Below are 18,846 nucleotides of genomic sequence, written 5' to 3' on the forward strand. Positions count from 1 at the left end.
AAACTGTAATTCCCTTGGTGTAGTTGAGTAATGAAGGTTTGATATATGGGATTCACACAGTGATGTTCCTCCCACAATAAAAAATAACCAAAATACAGCTGTAATATGGACCAAAACCTCAAACTGGTGCACTGTGTATATGTGGAATACTTAAAAAGCACAAAATAGACATAATCCCAGCAGTAAAAGCCTTCTGCAAAGCTGGTTTAAACAGGGAAAATTGAGTAGTTATTGATATTGGGGAGAAGCTCATCACATCTAAACTCAGGGCTAAACTCAGATCCCATTGTAGGTACTGAAATCTGCCAATAAAATATGAGCTAATCATTCATTTGTCCTCCTGAAAACAAAATCTGTGTATTTCATTCTGATTTTTTTTTTAAGAATAGTAAATAGGCTTGTTGAACAACATCTGAGCATTTTTCGCTCCAAAAGTGACAGTATTTTTTTTTTGTCAAAGAAAAACTAAATGAAAGTTATACTTACATGACATCCTTCCAATACAATATACACCCATTATAGTGAGAAGCAACTGTCACATCCCTGTCCTTCCTGTCTGTTTTCCTCCACTCTGTGTAGTTTTCCTTGTCTCTGCCCTTGTCTTCAGTGCTTCTACCTCTGTCGTTTGTAGCTCTGCCCCCTCGTTACCTTCCCCGATTGTTCCTTGTTTCCCTGCGAATATATAGCCCTTTTGTTTCAGCGTGTGGTTGTCAGTTCTTGTGCGTGTTCCACGTCAATCAGGTTGTTTCTTTCTTATCAGTCAGAGTGTATCTGAGTATCTCTGTTGTTACGTTTTGTTTGGTTTCCAAATGCCATTTAAGTCCGCTCTCTGCCTCTTCCCTGCTGGATACATGACAAAGCAAATTTTGCATAGTATACTCAGTGCAAATCCATATCTGGATGCACAGATTTCACACAATTCCTCCATGTTTTTGGGAGGACATAGGAAGACACATAGAAATTATCCCCAGATATGTACTTGAATCCAAGACCTCAGCACTGAGTGGCAAACATTAAACACCAAGTCACTGTGCAAAACACCAGAGTGCATTTCACTGCATTTTTTTGGCATCTTTAACAAGGATTAAGTTTTTTTTTATCAGAATTTAGAATCTTAATCCTGGAAATATAAAAACGACAGTCCACAAACTGGTATCGTGTCTGTTTTCATTGTTGACGCTCCAATTTTTATCGAAATATTAATGATATGGAATCTATATTTTAGGCCTTTAAGCGTCCTCCCATATTTAAAAATCGCTCTGGCTCTGAATTTTGCTGTTTGCATTTTCAGTCTTGCTTCCGTTGGAAAATTTGTCGGTCCCCAAACACGTCGCTCAGAAGGGATTAGCAGGGCAGGCGCTGTGGTGTGTACCTGGACAAATTTGCTGGCTGTCGCTATTTAAGGCCTGCAGGTGCTATTCATAGCATTTTCTACTGTTACCATCTTTTTCCTCTGCCTACTGAGACAAAACCTTCCTCTGTTTCTCTCCTCCCCTCCCTCTCTCTCTCTCTCTGACTCTCTTTCCCTCCCTTTTTCTCACACTCACGCTCTCTCTCTTATTCCTGCTCTCTCTTTCTTGATTAGCTTGCATGCTATTTACCTGTGTGGCTAAGGGCATCCGAGGTTTGACTGGTAGTTTGCGTGTGTGTGTGTGTGTGTGTGTGTGTTTGTATGAGTGCATTGTTGTTGTTGGGGGGGAGTGTGTGTTGTTGGCAGGTGCATGATGTGTATGTGACCTCCCTGTAGAATACAGGTCAATGTTGCTTTCACAGCATCTGTTTACCACCACATTGATCATGCCTGGCACCACTCTACACTTTACATGCTCTCTCTCTTTCCCTCTCTTTCTCTTTTTCTCTCTCTCTCATTTCACTATCTCACTCACACGTTTTCCCTCAATGTTGTGGCTCTTATGTTCTTCACTGGACTCTTCACATATGATCAGTTGCTCTTTTTCCACATGCTCTCTCTCTCTCTCTCTCTCTCTTTTTCTCTCCCTCTCCCACTGTGTAACTAATGCATCACTCTCTCTCTCTCTCTGTGATTGAATCAGAGATCAGAGGTGCAGGCTCGTACACTGTGTGCAGATGTCCTGTGGTACAGAGTTTAAGGTGTCCAGACAAGCACTACAGAAAAGCTGGAACTATTCATCATCCCACACTTAGACAAATGTCCCGTGTCTCTCATCCCAGCTATGATCAGTTTCTCCAGATTATTAATTGTTCACTAGCTGAGAACGGCTGAATTCGCACTACACAGAAATGTCCCGACTTGAACTTTTTAGGAAGAAAGCACTGTATCATGTACAGAACTGTTGTATGCGTGTGCATTTTTGATGTATTTAACTTTTTTTTTTATAAATTCAGAATGAGAAGTATGGCACAGTCATACAGTGGTGGGAAAAAGTGATTTAAATGTATATTATATATATTTGAATTTTATTTTTACTGCCAGCCTTACACATTTGATTCTTGGAACACTTTTGGAGAAATGAAGTAGTGCCAATCAGCCAGGCAATGGTCCTGTTTAGCAACTTTAAGAACTGGAGACATAAAAATGTATATCTGAAGAAAGCATGACATGACTTACTCACTTAGCTGGTACTGCCCAATGTAAAAGGCTCTCACTAGTGGTCCAGGGAGAATGTTGGGCAGATAAAATTTCTTAGCTTTGTTAGATTTTATTCTTAATTTGAAAAATAATATGGTTTTTCACTACCAGAAAAGTAAGAAAATGGACATAAATGCAGGTATCAAATTTATTAAACAAAATAGGGTAAACTAAAGCATAAACAGAAAACAAATACAAGAAAAGCAAAAAACAAATTAACAAGCCTTGGATAACTATAAAAATAAAAAGACAAGAATGAAGACTAATAAAACATAAGAAAACAAGAAACCTAATAACTATAAATAACACAGGGTTCAAAAAGGGTTCAAACAAACCTGACACACATACATGGCATAATAAGCACACAAAAGACCCCATGAGAAACATTGAAACAAAGGGGCTTATATACTGTACATGAGGAGGGTGAGGAACACCTGGGGAAGGAAACAAGAGGGGGTGGGGTTACAAACAAGACACAAGGTGACAACACTAATGGCTAGGACTAAGACAATAATACAGGGCCATGTGCTTGAAGAACACATGGGGAGGACAACAAAAACAGGCTGAAAGGCTTAATGTGTGACAGGTTTATGGTTTACTGTTTGTCACTTGTATCTGTATGTGTATCAAGCTCTCATTGTTTAATGATACTGATGTAAACCCAGTTGTGCATTCTAGGGCATTTCAGGACAGTTGTTTTTGGATTTTCAATCAATCTCTGACACTTAACTCCTATCTCATAAGTGCCCCCTATACGTCAGACATATTGACATGATTTACTGCCAGGCTTTGTTCTTGTTTGTGGAGGTTCAGGAAAGCACTTCTGAAACTGCTTTGTTTTGACCTCCTGGGAACATCTTTTTGCTGATTTTGAAGATTTAATTTCTGTTTTTCTTTCTAATTGACTTTTTTCTCCCTCCCTGTATGGAAAGGGCTTGCGGGATGGGCCTGAAAGTTGCCGCTCAGCTGAAATGTGACCCAGTGCACATGGTCTTTGTATGCTCTAATGTATCTGTCTTTTACCGTGTTCATCATTTTTGGCTGGACAGCTTTTGGGGGAATCTGAGAGCTTTCTGGACATGGCTGTCTTCATCCAGCCTGATAGCTGCTGATTCAGGACTAGAGCGCTGGAGCTTGGCTCTCAGTTTCTCTCTTGTTTTCTTGGGATCTTTTTACCTAATATCAGTTTGGCGCTAATGAGTAATGAGCCGGGCTGAGCGGTGGAGGTATGTGTGTATAGCTGACACATGACCCCATAATCTTCTGACACAGTTACACGACTGTGCACGGTGCTGTGTAAACACACAAAGGCATTTTTTGCCTTTATTTTTCATGTCTGCTTCATATTGCACATTTCATGTAATGGTAATTAGACAGTGTGCTGTCACAGACGGTGTGCTGTGATTTATATCATTACAGTGACCTAAATACACTTGCAACATTCAGCACTGCTGAGTTGCAGTTTCATAAACATGCAACTGCCTTCAAACATGCAGTTTTGATTTATGTAGAGATGAGTAGAATTGAAAGAATCTACTTTTATGAAAGGTTATGTGTGTTTCTGTGTTACTTAATGTGCTTCTGGAGTGTGTGTATTACAGTGGTGCTGATAGGAACTGTGCATCACGGGTTCTTTAGCACAAATATACACATTTTATTTACATTTAAAATGATCAGTGAGTCTAAATGGGTTTTAAGGAAAATACAGAAGCATTTAAAGCGTAATGCATAGGAGAGTATGACACATCCTTATGCTTTTTGGTTCAGAACCAAGCCCCCTATGACAGTTCTGCAGTAAAGGAAGCATGTAAAACATTATAAATTACAACATTATTAAGGATTATTTAAAAAATAATTATATACAAGCACAGTTATTTAAATACAGTCCTTTATTTCACACATGAATGTACATTAAGGCAAATATAAGCAATAACAATACAGTTAAAATATACACAAACATCACATCTGAATCATATGATTCTGTGAAAAAACGTATTCAAATAATGACCTTAAATAAATGTATTAAAAAATAGACTGTTGTAATTTTACAACTTTCATTGTTTATCGGAATTACGTGAGTTATACACACACCATACACACACATCTGTAGGTGCTAAAAACTTGCTGAATACATGCATTAGAAAGGGTGTCCATAAACATCTATACATGCAGTAACTCAGTACTTAACATTTACAAAATGACTAAACACATATATAACTAATGACTGTAAATACATAATATAAATACATAATATAATATGTACAGTGCACTACAGCAGGGTATAGTAAACTACTGCACACCTCAGGGTGCAGTCTGAGATTTATTTTGGGACTACTATGGGCCTTAAAACACTGTGCGTGTAAGACTCTGTTGTGAACACAGGATACTTTAAAAAAATGTTTTAGGGCAAAACCTGATCTCAGAGTGATCGTAAAACAATGTCTCAGGCATCAGGCAATACATTCATAACTATTTCATGTAATAGCTTCCTGTGAGGCTGCTTTTAGAGGCATTAAATGCTTCAGAGGTCTGCTTCCAGCATTGTGATTCATTCTGACTTAGTAGGTTTCTCTAGAATGGCAAGTTTTACATCAAGCTACTCTAAAATGCTTTGTTTTAGTTTAATATTTTGTTTATTCAGAAATGCATTCTTTGTTAAGGCTGACTAAGTGCGGGATTCGTCTTTGCAGGAATGGAAGTGTTGTTTAGAAATTTATAGGATTTTGTAAGATTAGATTTCTTAATTTTTCCACTGTCAGAAACGGTAACTTATACAATTATGCAACAATAAGCCTAATAAAATATTTTGGTAATGCTTTACAATACAGCCCGTGTTCCGGAGGGTAAGTTCCCTTTAGTTATGGTGTAACTTCTCTGGATGAACCAGTACATTCAAAATACTTAACGGGTCCTTCAGGTACTTTAACTGAATGTATAAATAAAGAACAACCAGGAACAAGAGTGTAACAACTAGGTGACTTTATGAAACTTACCCTGTACTTTCTTAACACGTATGGTGTAACTGTTTTCTATGAATCAGTAAATACAAAATACTTATGTGTCCTTAATAGTACTTAATTGTAGGTACAAATAAAGCACAGGTGAACCTGCAGTTTCCCTAAACTTGTGGTGAATTTTTCATATAAAATAATATATAATCATTTTGCCCTTTGTTTATGGCAGTTATGAAAGCTTAATTCTAGTCACACTTCAGGGAATCATTATTATTCTAATAATTTATTAATTTGAAAAAGAAGATGAGAATTTGATTTATGCTTTTAAAACTGTCAAGGGTGGAGCAGCTAAAAACACACAGGGTGCAGTAGGAAGAAAACATATAGTTTGTAATGTCAAGACTAAAATACAGTAACATTTATATATCTTTAAAAACACAATCAGGAATGCTGAGATTTTAAAAAACTTTTATTCATTAATACACAGAAACCACAAGTTTTTATATTAATGGTTAATAAACCCACACCTCACCTCATTTTCACTGTTCTTACTCTGTAAGTACACAGTACTTACTCAGTAAATACTCAGAAACAACAGGGACAGGGCTGTATTATGTAATGTATAGTGTTTTACAATTCTTTCTCCTGTAAGTACACAGTACTTACCCTCTAAAACGCGAGCTGTATTATAAAGCGTTACCAATATTTTAAACATGTTAGTTGTGTTAAACCAGGCTTTTGAAATTCATTGTTATTTTTTTTCCACCGTGTATCTGCTAGTGGAGTGTCTGAACTTTTCTCATACCTGACTTTCTGCTGGCTGACCTGCTGTTTCTGTTAATTACAGTAATTAATGTCAACAACTTCCACCATACTGCCATTAACACAGACCATTAGGACACTCAGAATCTTAATAATCTTGCTGACACTCCTTGTTTCTTATTGGTGTCCACGTTTCTGCTCCAGCCTGCGCCCCTGGCTCAGCACCCACTCACACTCTAAATATGATTTCTGCTGCTCTCAGTACTCAGCTGCTGCTTTTCTGAACAACACGGTCAGTGGGAAAGTTCTGCTCACTCTGGAAATCCTTTCTGTCTTAAGAACTCAGAATCAGGAGAGTTTATTTATATAATCAGCCCAAATCATTGTTCTTACCTCTTTTCATTATGTTTTTTTTAAAAGTGAAGGAACAAGATTTAAAATAACAGTTGACATGTTAGTGCACTAACTAATGCATATTAGTGACTTGTGTATTGTTCAAATCAACTGGAAATCTCATAATCACAGCCACATTCTGATAAACTAAAGAAACAGAAAGAAAACAAATGGTATTAAACTAAATTAGCCATTCCATTTTCTAAACAAGCATCCAGATTAACCAGCAGTCCTACATGTCCTCTCTAATAAAAAAAATCTCTTCTTTATTTATTTAAATCCTGAAAGAGCAACATAATAATCTGTCCTTGTGGCCTTTTTAAGTTGTGAAATGCTCATTATTTAATTCTGTATTGTCAAGTTTTGTCTGAATTGTATTGTCTGTATTTGTCAAGTTACATTTGTCCTGATGCTCAGTCCAACAATAGCATGGCTTAATCATCCATATTACCCTCATACAGTGTGTGTGTGCCACCATCGGACTGACCTGTGTTTTTAACATAAATATATACATTTTATTTACATTTTATATGTTCAGTTTAAATGAGTTTTATGAAATGTTGAGGATAACAAAAAAACAGAAAAGCAGCGTTAAAAGCATAATACATTGGGGAGTGTGACACAGCCTAATGCTTTTTAGTCCAAAACCAAGCCCCCAATAACAGTTCTGCAGTAAAAAATTACCCTTAAAAAGTGAGGTTAATTGTAAAATATAACTTTTGTAAAAGATAACTTTATACAGTTAATTAAATACACTTCTTATTTTACAAATGAAAGTATATTAGGGCAAATATATGCAATATACAGTTAAAATATATACACAAACAACAAACATCATATCTGAAGTATGATTCTATGAATAAACATATCCAAATAATGAATTTATAAAAATAAATGTATAAATAATAAACTGTTGTAATTTTACAACTCTCATGTGTTTCTGAATTCTGTGAGTTATACACACAACATTTGCATATCTGTAGGTGCTTTACGGCAAAATATTGCTGAAAACTTGCTGAATGCTCTCATTAGAGGGGCTGCCCATAAACATCTGAACATGCAGTATCTTAGCATGGTGTGTGCCACCATCAGACTGACCTGGACCTTTTCTGTCAGCTTGATGTGACACAACAGATAACACCACTACCTTACACTGAATAAGTATTAATTACTAAAGTAAGTAGTTGTTAAATATGCATTGTTTAATATAAATGAAAGTGTCAGGAACAATATTAGAAATTGAATGATAATGTTACAAATGCAGCAGTGAAGAATTTCCAATCTGGGTAAATATGCTGCACTACAACAGTATGAGTTCCTGGGCTAGACTCTTAATACTACGATATTGGCCAATCACTGTAATGCTAGTAACCTTGTAAGTAGCTTTGGATAAGAGCATCAGCTAAATATCATAAGTGTAAGTCAAGTCAAGTCAAGAGGCTTTTATTGTCGTTACATCTGAGTACAGGTACACAGTGTGATGAAATTGCGTTCCTCCGGAACCATGGTGCAACATAGAACAACAAGCAATAGACAACATAAAGTGCAGGAGTGACGACAGTGCAACATAAAATTATAAAATTATAACACTAAATAACAATAAATACAATAAATACAAAAGACGAGACAATTTAAAGACAGGACAGTGCAGTACCGATACGGTATAATAAAGTGTATAGTGGGGATAAGGTGCAGAGATGTGTGACATACTGTAACATATAGAACATATATAATCACAGCAGTTACTGAGGTAGAGTTTATAGTTTTTAAGAGTGCAGCAAATAAAGTCATGTCAGCCTCTGTGTGCTGACTGGGTGTGTGTGTGGGTGAAGTTCAGTTCTTGTGAGTGTAAAGGGGGGGGGGTGTACAGTTTAGATTTGTGTGAGTGTGTTGGGTGAGTGGTGGGTGGGGTGGGGGTTCAGTTCTGTCTCTGTGCGTTGAGAAGTCTGACTGCCTGGTGGATGAAGCTGTTGCAGAGTCTAGTAGTGGAGGCTCGGATGCTCCTGTATCTTCTGCCGGACGGCATCAGACCGAAGAGTCCGTGTGAGGGATGGGTGGGGTCGTCCACAATGCTGGTGGCTTTGCGGATGCAGCATGTGGTGCAGATCTCGGCGATGGAGGGAAGAGAGACTCCGATGATTTTCTCAGCTGTCCGCACTATCCGCTGTAGGGTCTTGCGGTCTGAGGTGTTGCAATTCCCAAACCAGACGGTAATGCAGGTGCTCAGGATGCTTTCTACAGTCCCTCTGTAGAACATGGTGAGGATGGGGGGTGGGAGATGTGCTTTCCTCAGTCTCCGCAGGAAGTAGAGGCGCTGCTGGGCTTTCTTGGTTATGGAGCTGGTGTTGAGGGACCAGGTGAGGTTCTCTGCAATGTGAACACCGAGGAACTTGGTGTTATCCACAATTTCCACAGCAGAGCCGTTGATGTTCAGCGGGTGGTGGACACCTGGAGCTCTCCTGAAGTCAACAACCATCTCCTTGGTTTTATCCACGTTAAGAGATAGGTTGTTGGTTCTGCACCAGTCCGTCAGCCACTGCACCTCCTCTCTGTATGCTGACTTGTCGTTCTTGCTGATGAGGCCAACTACAGTTGTGTCATCAGCGAACTTGATGATGTGGTTTGAGCTGTACTTTGCAGTACAGTCATGAGTCAGCAGAGTGAACAGCAGTGGGCTGAGCACACAACCCTGGGGGGCGCCAGTGCTCAGTATGGTGGTGCTGGAGGTGTTGTTTCCAATCCTGACTGATTGTGGTCTCTCAGTCAGGAAGTCTAAAACCCAGTTGCAGAGGGAGGAGTTCAGGCCCAGCAAGCTCAGTTTTCCGATCAGATGCTGAGGGATGATGGTGTTGAATGCTGAACTGAAGTCGATGAACAGCATTCGAACATAGCAGTCTTTGTTGTCCAGGTGGGTGAGAGCCAGGTGGAGCGCAGTAGAGATGGCATCATCTGTTGATCTGTTTGGACGATACGCAAACTGCAGAGGGTCCAGTGAGGACGGGAGCTGGTTTTTGATGTGCCTCATGACCAGCTTCTCAAAGCACTTCATGATGATGGGAGTAAGTGCAATGGGACGGTAGTAATTAAGGCAGGACACTTGAGACTTCTTCGGCACAGGGACGATGGTGGTCGTCTTGAAGCACGTCGGCACGATTGCAGTACTCAGAGAGATGTTGAAAATGTCCGTGAGAACATCCGTGAGTTGTCCTGCACATCCTCTGAGCACTCTGCCAGGTATGCTGTCTGGTCCTGGGGCTTTCCGTGGGTTGACTCTGAGTAGAGTTTTCCGCACATCAGCTGAGGACAGGCACAGTACCTGGTCGTTTGGAGGAGGTGTAGTCTTCCTTGCTGTAGTGTAGTTCTGTGCTTCGAACCTTGCGTAGAAGGAGTTCAGTGCATCTGGAAGGGAGGCATCACTGTTACAAGCAGGGGGGGGTGACTTGTAGTTGGTGATGGTCTGGATGCCCTGCCACATGCGCCGAGTGTCAGTAGTGTCCTGGAAGTGGGCGTGGATTTTCTTTGCGTAGGTGCGCTTTGCCTCTCTGATCCTCCCGGAGAGCTTGGCTCTAGCTGTTCGGAGGCCAGCCATGTCCCCTGACTTAAAGGCCTTTTCTCGGGATCTCAGCAGCACACGCACCTCTGCAGTCATCCACGGCTTCTGGTTGGGGCGGGTTGTGATGGTTTTGGAGACAGTAACATCCTCAATGCACTTGCTGATGTAGCCAGTCACTGAGTCTGTGTACTCCTCCAGGTTGATGGAGTCATCAGAGACAGCAGCTTCTCTGAACATGTCCCAGTCAGTGTGCTCAAAACAGTCCTGAAGAGCAGAGATGGCTCCTGGAGGCCAGGTTGTAACTTGCTTGTAAGGTTCGTCCATGCTGAATTAGGGGTGATTTACGTATTGAACGGTGCATTCAAATGTGATAAAAGAACAGCAGTGCCAACTAGATCCAGCAGAAATGGCAGACATGCTAAAACTTTTAGTAAAAACCACTGGTAATCCTTGTTTATGAGTATGTGAACTTGTTACCATAATGTTGCTTCCTCTCATGAATCTGTCCCAGTGTGTCTTTTGTATTTAAAATATATTCACTTGTCTTCTGACATTAATTAAATTAACATCTAAAAAATGATCACCTCGTATTTCTCAAAACAAATATGTTAAGCGATTACTTCCACGCTTATCCTCTCCATGTGTGGTCATATTACACAACCCAGAATTAAAACAGCAGGGAACAAAACAGCCCAGGCTGCCAGATGACTGAGTGGAGAAACCTGCTCCAGTCTGGAGGAGGATGATCTGCTCATTGTGGGACCTGGCAACCTCCCCAGCTGCTGCTGTGAAGTTGATCCAAAGGCTACTTCATACACTGGGGCGCAAATGCAACACACTGTAGACTTTGTTTTCTGGGACTTCATCTGTTAACACCTGGACTAGCCTCAGAATCTCCTCCCCACAGGGTTCAGCAGCTCATGGGTGAAGGCATGCTGGTGCCTCTGACTGTTTAGTAGCCTTCATACAGTGCCTTTATTAGGTGTACACTGTATAAAATCCAACTTAACAGAAGTTAGAAGTTAGAAATATATTCAGCTCATTAAGCAAAATATCTTAATAAAAGTCTGATAAAGGGCTCCAATTGATCCAGCAGCTTATAATCAGGAGATCGCTTGTTCAAATCCTGTTCATGAAGCTTGCCATCAGCTACTGGAGCCCTGAGAGAGCACATTAGGCATTAGGCTGCGTCTGTGAGCTGATGTATCAGAACTGAGTCGCTGCGCTTTCCTCCAAGAGCGCTATGCCTTTCTCTTTATGCAGCAGTTAGAAAAGAGGAGGTGACTTCACATGTGTCGGAGGAGGCATGTGCTAGTCTTTAGTCTCCTGGTGTTGGATTTCTAATTTTTTATCATTTTCTCCCTAATTTACATGGCCAATTACTCAACCCACTCATTAGGACTCCCTCTATCACAAGTAATATGAGTGGGTTGAGTAATTGGCCATGTAAATTGGAGAGAAAATGAGAAAAAAATTTAATTAAATTATAAAGCGAATAAAAGTCTGATAAAATTTACATTTTAAATTGAGTGAACAAGAAAACATTAGTGGACATTTGGTACCAAGTTTTTTTTGTTGCGCTACCGAAACCTATGCTTTTCAGGAGTTCAATGCAAATAGAAATGATATGGAGAAAAATGGTCACAAATGATTGTTTCCTTTGAAATCAAGGCTATTAAAAACGAATAAAGAGTTTATTCTGCTTTTGTTGGAGTAACTCTCTCCACTATCCTGGAAAGGCTTTATACTATACTTGCGAGCATTGCTTTCCAAACAAGAATTTTGGTGGGTCAAAAGTATTAGATTGAGCACCGTCATTCCAGAGAACACAGTTCCACTGCTCCTCAGCTCAATGTTTGTGGGCTTTATACCTTTCTAGCCCATGACTGGCATTAGGCATGGGGTCAAAAGGGTCATTTTTATCTGCTTCAGAGGGTCCTATTCTATAGGCATTACTTTTGTGTGCATTTGCACATCAGTGTCACCAATGGATGTCAGCAATATAGCATATAAAATAGCTGAATGCAGTCAGTTGAAGGGGTGTCTACAAACATTTGGACAAAGTGTTGTTGCTCTGTAGAAGAAAGTGGGGTATCATCCCCTTATGAACAGTTCTTCAGAAGGAGCTCATTTTAACAGAAAGTAAAGCAATTGGTAAAATCATAATATTGGTAAAAGCCCAATATATCCAATAGTTTTGTGTATTTCACAAGCCAGCATGTTGGGAATTCTGACGGAGGTCCACAGCGATGGTGATTAGCAGCATCTCAGTGCCAGTTTGGATTAGAATCACTGTCCATTCAATTGTATGGGTGTAAGAAATAATGAGTGTTGTCCTTTTGGAACAGCACATGGGAGTGTGCATTCGGAGGAGGTAGGTCCACTGGCTCTATTGAGCTGTCAAAATGCCTGTAATGAAGTGGAACAGTGATCTGACATAACATGAAATTACATTCCACACCATGAGACCTTGTCTTATTGACGGTTTGCTATTCCAACAGGACAATGCTCATCCGCCTACTGCTACCGTCCCATGAGCTTTCCTGTAACACACAGATGCTATGATATGCCGAGCCCTGTTACCTGACTTATCCTCAATTAAAAATGTGTGGGATGCTTTTGGATGCACTTTTTGGATCATAAACACTTCAATCCAATCACAAAATCTGCATAAATATTTGAGCTAGGAACCTCTACAACTCCATGCCAAGATGTCTGGCATGTTGCCTTATACATGCATTACACACTATTTCTGTTTGTGTAGCTTAATAACAATTGCCTATATCATTTTAAATTTAAATAATTTAATCACTTATTGTCCTGGTAAGCTTTATCTTCCTTCACAGTACCACTGCAGTCTGACACTTCCTTCTGAGCGCAACTATTTTTTGAAGGAAGAGTGTATTTTGAAGTATCACAATAATATTATGTTTTTTTTTTCTTCAGTTTTATGCATCTAGCTAATTAGATAAATTCCTACATTTTGATTTAAAAAATGCAATATACAGCCTTGCTTACATGGATTATAATATAATGTTATATATAGCTTCATAACAACTGTATGTTTTTTATCACAACTGGAATCTGTACTGAAGTTAGAGTTGGGTGAAATGAGTTTAGGTTTGGAAAACACAAAAAAATAAAACCCCTGTTTAAACAAGGTAGACATACCGGCTCATTCTTGTTATTGGGCTAATAACAGGTAATAACGAGGTTGGTAAATATGATTAAGGTTATGAACATATATTGTACAATAAGTTGATAATATAATTGTTGTAACAGGCCTTGACAGGTCATGTCTTTGTGTTTCATGTGCATCTCTTTTGTGTAATTCTTTTTTTTCTTCGTTTTTACAGCTGTTTTACTTTGACTTGTTAGTTTCATTCTGTTAGTAAATGACATCATATTGTTTAGCAATCTGTGTGGAGCATGTCGTCATCAGTGTAGCATCATTACAGATACATTATGTTCATCTACAGTAATAGAGTCATGTGTAAAATGTTTATTGTTCAGTTCAGTTCATTTGAATCCAGGTCTCATGTCTGTGTCCGTGTGTGTGTGTGTGTGTCTGTGTGTGTTGCAGTTTTCTGCTGGTGTTCAGCTGTCTGGTGCTCTCTGTCTTCTCCACCATTCCCACCCATCAGAAAATCGCCAACGAGGGGCTCTTCATCCTGGTAAGAAGAGCAAATATCACATGCCCTCATGTACACTCTAAACCAAAAGAATTAAGGGAAATTATCTTTTTTTTTACTTCAATAATGGAACCTAATTGCAGTGCCATAAATTTTAGATAAATTTTAGATCCAAGGTTCTGCATAGAACCATCTACCAAAGGTTTCTACCATAGAAAATAACCATTTGAGAATCCAATATGGGACTGGATATCTATATGGAAACATTGATTTACTAAACAACCTCTAAAATCTTCTATTTAACCCTTGTGTGGTGTTCATATTTTTGTTACTTGTTTACTTTGTTACTTGTATTTAATTCAGCAAAATTAAGCAATTTTACATTAAAATGCTTTACACATGCTTGCTTCACCTAAATTGCAAGCAATATAAACAGCTTACATGGTTAATATTTGCCCTTTACCTTTCTTATGTTACATTTATTTCAAAAAGTGCTACTCTTTTTTTTTATTAGTTTTTTAATAAAATGTAAAAGAAAATGAATTAAACTCAAGATATGAGTAGAAAATTTGTTTAGTTTCAAATTTACAAATGAAGCAATGTTTATTAGCCCTTGGCCAAACATACTGTATGTAATATAAATGTGGGGGTGTGTACAGTGTATGTTGTATGTGTTTTGATATGTTTTTCACAAAAAAAATGAGCCAATGCCAATGAGTTTGAGTTTGATACTAAAAAAAAAATTGTATCATTTGATGAAAATTGAAAATGGGTCCCACTAGACAGCTGGGTCAGATCACACCTCCAAAACATCAGGCAGGTCCTGTGAGGTGTCTCTGGGTTATGCAGAGGCCAGTACCTACCAAAAGTGCTCCAGAGAAAGATACCAATGAAACAGGGACAGGGTCATCAGGGCCATGGGCATCTGAGAAGGGGGGGCTTGGAAATTCACACTTAAAAATCTGCTAACACCTTGGTAATGTCTTTATCTTTAAAGGCCCTGTTCAGTACATGACTCAGTGTATAATGTGTAATGTAAAACACCAATCAGCCATAACATTAGCACCACTGACAAGAGAAGATTAATTTGTTACAGTGGGACCTGTCGAGGGGTGGGCATATTAGTCAGTAAACACTTAAACACTAATTTAATCTAATCTAATAAAAGTGTTGTCAAGCCACTTTAACAAGAATCCAATTGACTAGATGACCAAATTGTTTCTGACAGGTCTTGTTAGTTTTTTTTTGGCACACAGTGATTAGTGCCTACCTAAAGTAGTCCTAGGAGGAACAATTGATAAACCAGAACCAAGTCAGGGGTGTCCGAGGCTCATTAATTAATTTCTGCTGTTAATTTCTTGAGACACCTTCAGAGATCCATGTCTTAATGCATCAGGGTTGTTTAAATAACAGGGAGGGACATTTATAATATTAGGCTAATGGATTTAATGTTATGGCTGTGTAAAATGTATAATCTATGATGTTGATTAATATAAGAAAGCAAGATAATAAAATAAATAAAACTAATAATTATAAAAAACTACAAATGTTTTTTTTTTTTAACATTTCTTTGTGCATAGTCAAAAACCACATCATCAAGCATCCAGTTGGTACATTTACCTCAAAGTTAATCATCAAAAGTCAGTACAGTTCAGTATAGTTTTACTTTATAAAACAAATAAAATATAAATATAAAATACAGTAAAACATGACAATATAAGAGTTTACAAACTCTGACAGCATGCATGCTGAGAGATTAAGTAAATTTCTACATTACACACAACCCTAAGCACTGACAACTGTTTTTTGAGTCCAGCATGCATGCCTAGTTGATGCACATTCAGGGTCCATCTTTGATGCATCTTTTTTACTTTTTTTTTTTTTGCAAGTACTAAACCTCACATAGGCCTTTCACAATATTATCTTTTGTTATTGAGTTATTTGCAGTACAAAAAAAAATATTCCATGCATATGCATATAATTATAGTAGCATAGTACTGCATTGTATTTAAATGTATTTAAAGAGAAAGGCTTTTTTAATAATTGGATTTGGAATAATTTGGATATTGGATATTGGATATTGGATATTGGAATAATTTGGATATTGGAACAATAAACATTGGACTATAATCTATGTATCTCGAATAAATAAAACATAAATAAAATTAAATCACTGATTTTTTTTTTTTTAAACAAGCTCAGCCTACTGGTTCCTTCGTGTTATTGGGCTCTTCCCGCTATGTAAACACAGTGGGCAATATTGATGTCAGCAAAACTCATTAAGTTATTCACATATAATATACATAATGCTTAATATGTAAGTTCTCTGTATCTAAATCAAAATATAAGAGTGCATTTTAAATGAGTGTTAGCTGTGTTATCATTAGCTATTAGCTGATTATCTTTTTACCCAGTAAAACAGAAGGCTAAATTACTAAATTTCGATTCCCGTCTGCTGGGTCGCTTCCTGTCTCAGAATCCTGCCTGAGTAGGCAGCATTGCTTACGATTCAGACACAGCCAATCTCAGTGCTGTCTGTAGTCTGTAGTCTTACCTTAAGAAGAAGTTCAGCCGATTCTCTGCACACTGTAGAAGCTGGAAGGTACAGGGAAGGTCTAGTTTGTAGGCCGCCGTCACGCCGGGTCTCTGCACAGATCCTGCATGCATTGTCTCGCCTGTTTCCGAATGCAGACATACAAATGAACATTGCTTAATGCCCCTGACAATGCTTTTCTATGGACACTGTATCCAATAGCAGTGTATATAAGTTTGTGTGTCAGTTTTGGAGGTGTGCCTTGAGAAAGTGATGAATAGGGAGCATTTTTCTATTGCCAGCAGTATGGATCAAATGTGCCGTGTTTGCAGCACTTTTTGCAGTTCACTGTTTTTAATAAAAGCTTCATCAGATTTTTGTTTTTGGCACAATTGTGTACTTTGTAAACGAACACACAAACACTTTTCCTAAAAGAAAAGGACTATTAGGTGGACAAAGCAGAAAGTTTGCAACCATTTGGAGAAAAAGGTTTGTCTTTGATGTTTGGCTGTCACAGTCATGAAGATGTATCTGATGATTGATTTTCATACAAATAATTGCATGAGTTTTTAAAAACTCATTATTTTACTAGGCCTGTTTGCTTAATAATACTACATTAAAGGACACACACATACACACACACAATTATGATAAAGCCCCTGAATGTCAGTTTACTGAACAATTCATATGTGAAGTTACATAAATAGATCTGTATGCTTATAAGCTTGATAATAATAGATGCAGATGCTTAAAATAAACAAAACTCTAATTAAATGTACTATTGACATTTTTTACTAGTTTACTTTATTAGATTACTAGTAGATTCCAGGCAGTGAATACTAACATGTTGAATTTTTTTAGGCTTAAGGCAAAAAAAGGTAAAAATGCATATAATTAATTTTCTGTGTTTTGGGTTTGTAATAATAAAGTGAAAAATGTAAAAATTTGTTGCAGTCAGTACAAATTATTGCAGCTACTTTTTGACTTTTGCATCAATTATTGAGGCAATTTCATGATGAATGGACCATTGTAAATTATCCAAAATTACTTGGAACAAAATCTTTTTACATTGACTAATTTTTTTTCTAATAAAGGTACTGTAAAAGAAAAACAAGGCTTTTTCCAGACAGCAACAGTATGATATATTTCATACATTTTTTGCTGTTGTTTTTCTCTGTGTGTATTTTTGTACTTGGCTTGAGACTGAAAGCACATTTAGACATGTCGAGCTCATTCCTCACACTGATTGGCGTGATTGGCAGGTTGCAAGCCGGCCTGTAGAGTCTCATGTCTGCTTGTGGGCACATTAAGCATGTGTAAGTGTGCATCTTGTTTCCCAGCCGGCTCTTTTACAGGGAGAAATGGCAGTGTAAGCACAGCACAGGATTCAGGTGTTGTCGAGTGTGCAAGAAGTAGCCGTCTCGAGCCACTAATCTTAACGGCAATCCTATAATCACCCATTCAGTATGAAGTGCTTTTGAGGGAGGTAATGGAGGACTCTCTCCCTCTCTCCCTCTCTTTCCCCCTCTCTCTCTCTAATGGCAAAGAAATATGTTGCCTGACATTTTCCCTCGTTTTTCAGATCACGTTATGTTGAGGTCCCTGGGATTCCATTAGAATTAGTCGATACAGGCCTATACAGTGGAGCCATATGAATCAAACTGTATAGAAAGCAGTGCTCCTCCCTAAATTTCAAAATTCCTCTCTTTCTTCAGGTTTCAGTAAAACTGAATCTGGACTAATGTTTCAGTTTGCAGAGTATAACTTTTATTGTTTCTATTAGGACAAAAAAGTATGAATTCATGCTGGAAAACTAGAACTAGACAGTATAGTATATTTTCTGTCTGAATGTAAACTGATGTCTTCAGTCTGTTATGTAAAAATTCCTACAGGCCAGGTGGTTTGTGAGGTTTAAATGTAGGATAAATTAAGGGTAGTACAGTGATGTATTACGTAGTGTGAATAAAATAATGTAGCATGTGTATAAAACAGGTGTCTGTTGCTGTGTGTCCTGCAGGAGTTTGTGATGATCGTGGTGTTTGGGCTGGAGTATTTTGTGAGGGTGTGGGCTGCTGGATGCTGCTGCAGATACAGAGGATGGCAGGGTCGACTGCGATTCGCCAGGAAACCCTTCTGTGTTATAGGTAAATCACGCACCTGCGTCCAGTCTCTCATATGATTACCAGGAAAAAAAAACATGTATGATATATTATTGTGCTGTTTCTCATCTTTTGATATAATGTAAAAGTAACAGTTATACAACTTTTATTATGAATACACCAATAGAAATGATTTAGAATAAATTGGAAGTTTTAAGATATATATCAATCAATCAATCAATCAATCAATCAATCAATCAACCTTTATTTCCACTCATTAATACATTGAGGGTAATCCTTATTTTCAAT

The 18,846-nt window shown here is 38.2% G+C and overlaps 1 protein-coding gene across 3 annotated transcripts in view; it reads left to right on the top strand.

The window, feature by feature from the left end:
- LOC103034244 (potassium voltage-gated channel subfamily KQT member 4) overlaps nucleotides 1–18,846 on the top strand; it is a 94,759-nt gene that overhangs the window by 46,147 nt on the left and 29,766 nt on the right. For all 3 annotated transcript variants that reach the window (XM_049475427.1, XM_022683247.2, XM_022683246.2), the window contains exons 2-3: nucleotides 13,857–13,947; nucleotides 18,456–18,582. In XM_049475427.1, coding sequence (XP_049331384.1) covers nucleotides 13,857–13,947; nucleotides 18,456–18,582 — 218 coding nt within the window. The remainder of the gene's footprint in view (nucleotides 1–13,856; nucleotides 13,948–18,455; nucleotides 18,583–18,846) is intronic.

This window comes from Astyanax mexicanus, chromosome 3, assembly GCF_023375975.1.
Source record: "Astyanax mexicanus isolate ESR-SI-001 chromosome 3, AstMex3_surface, whole genome shotgun sequence".
Classification (NCBI taxonomy): domain Eukaryota; kingdom Metazoa; phylum Chordata; class Actinopteri; order Characiformes; family Acestrorhamphidae; genus Astyanax; species Astyanax mexicanus.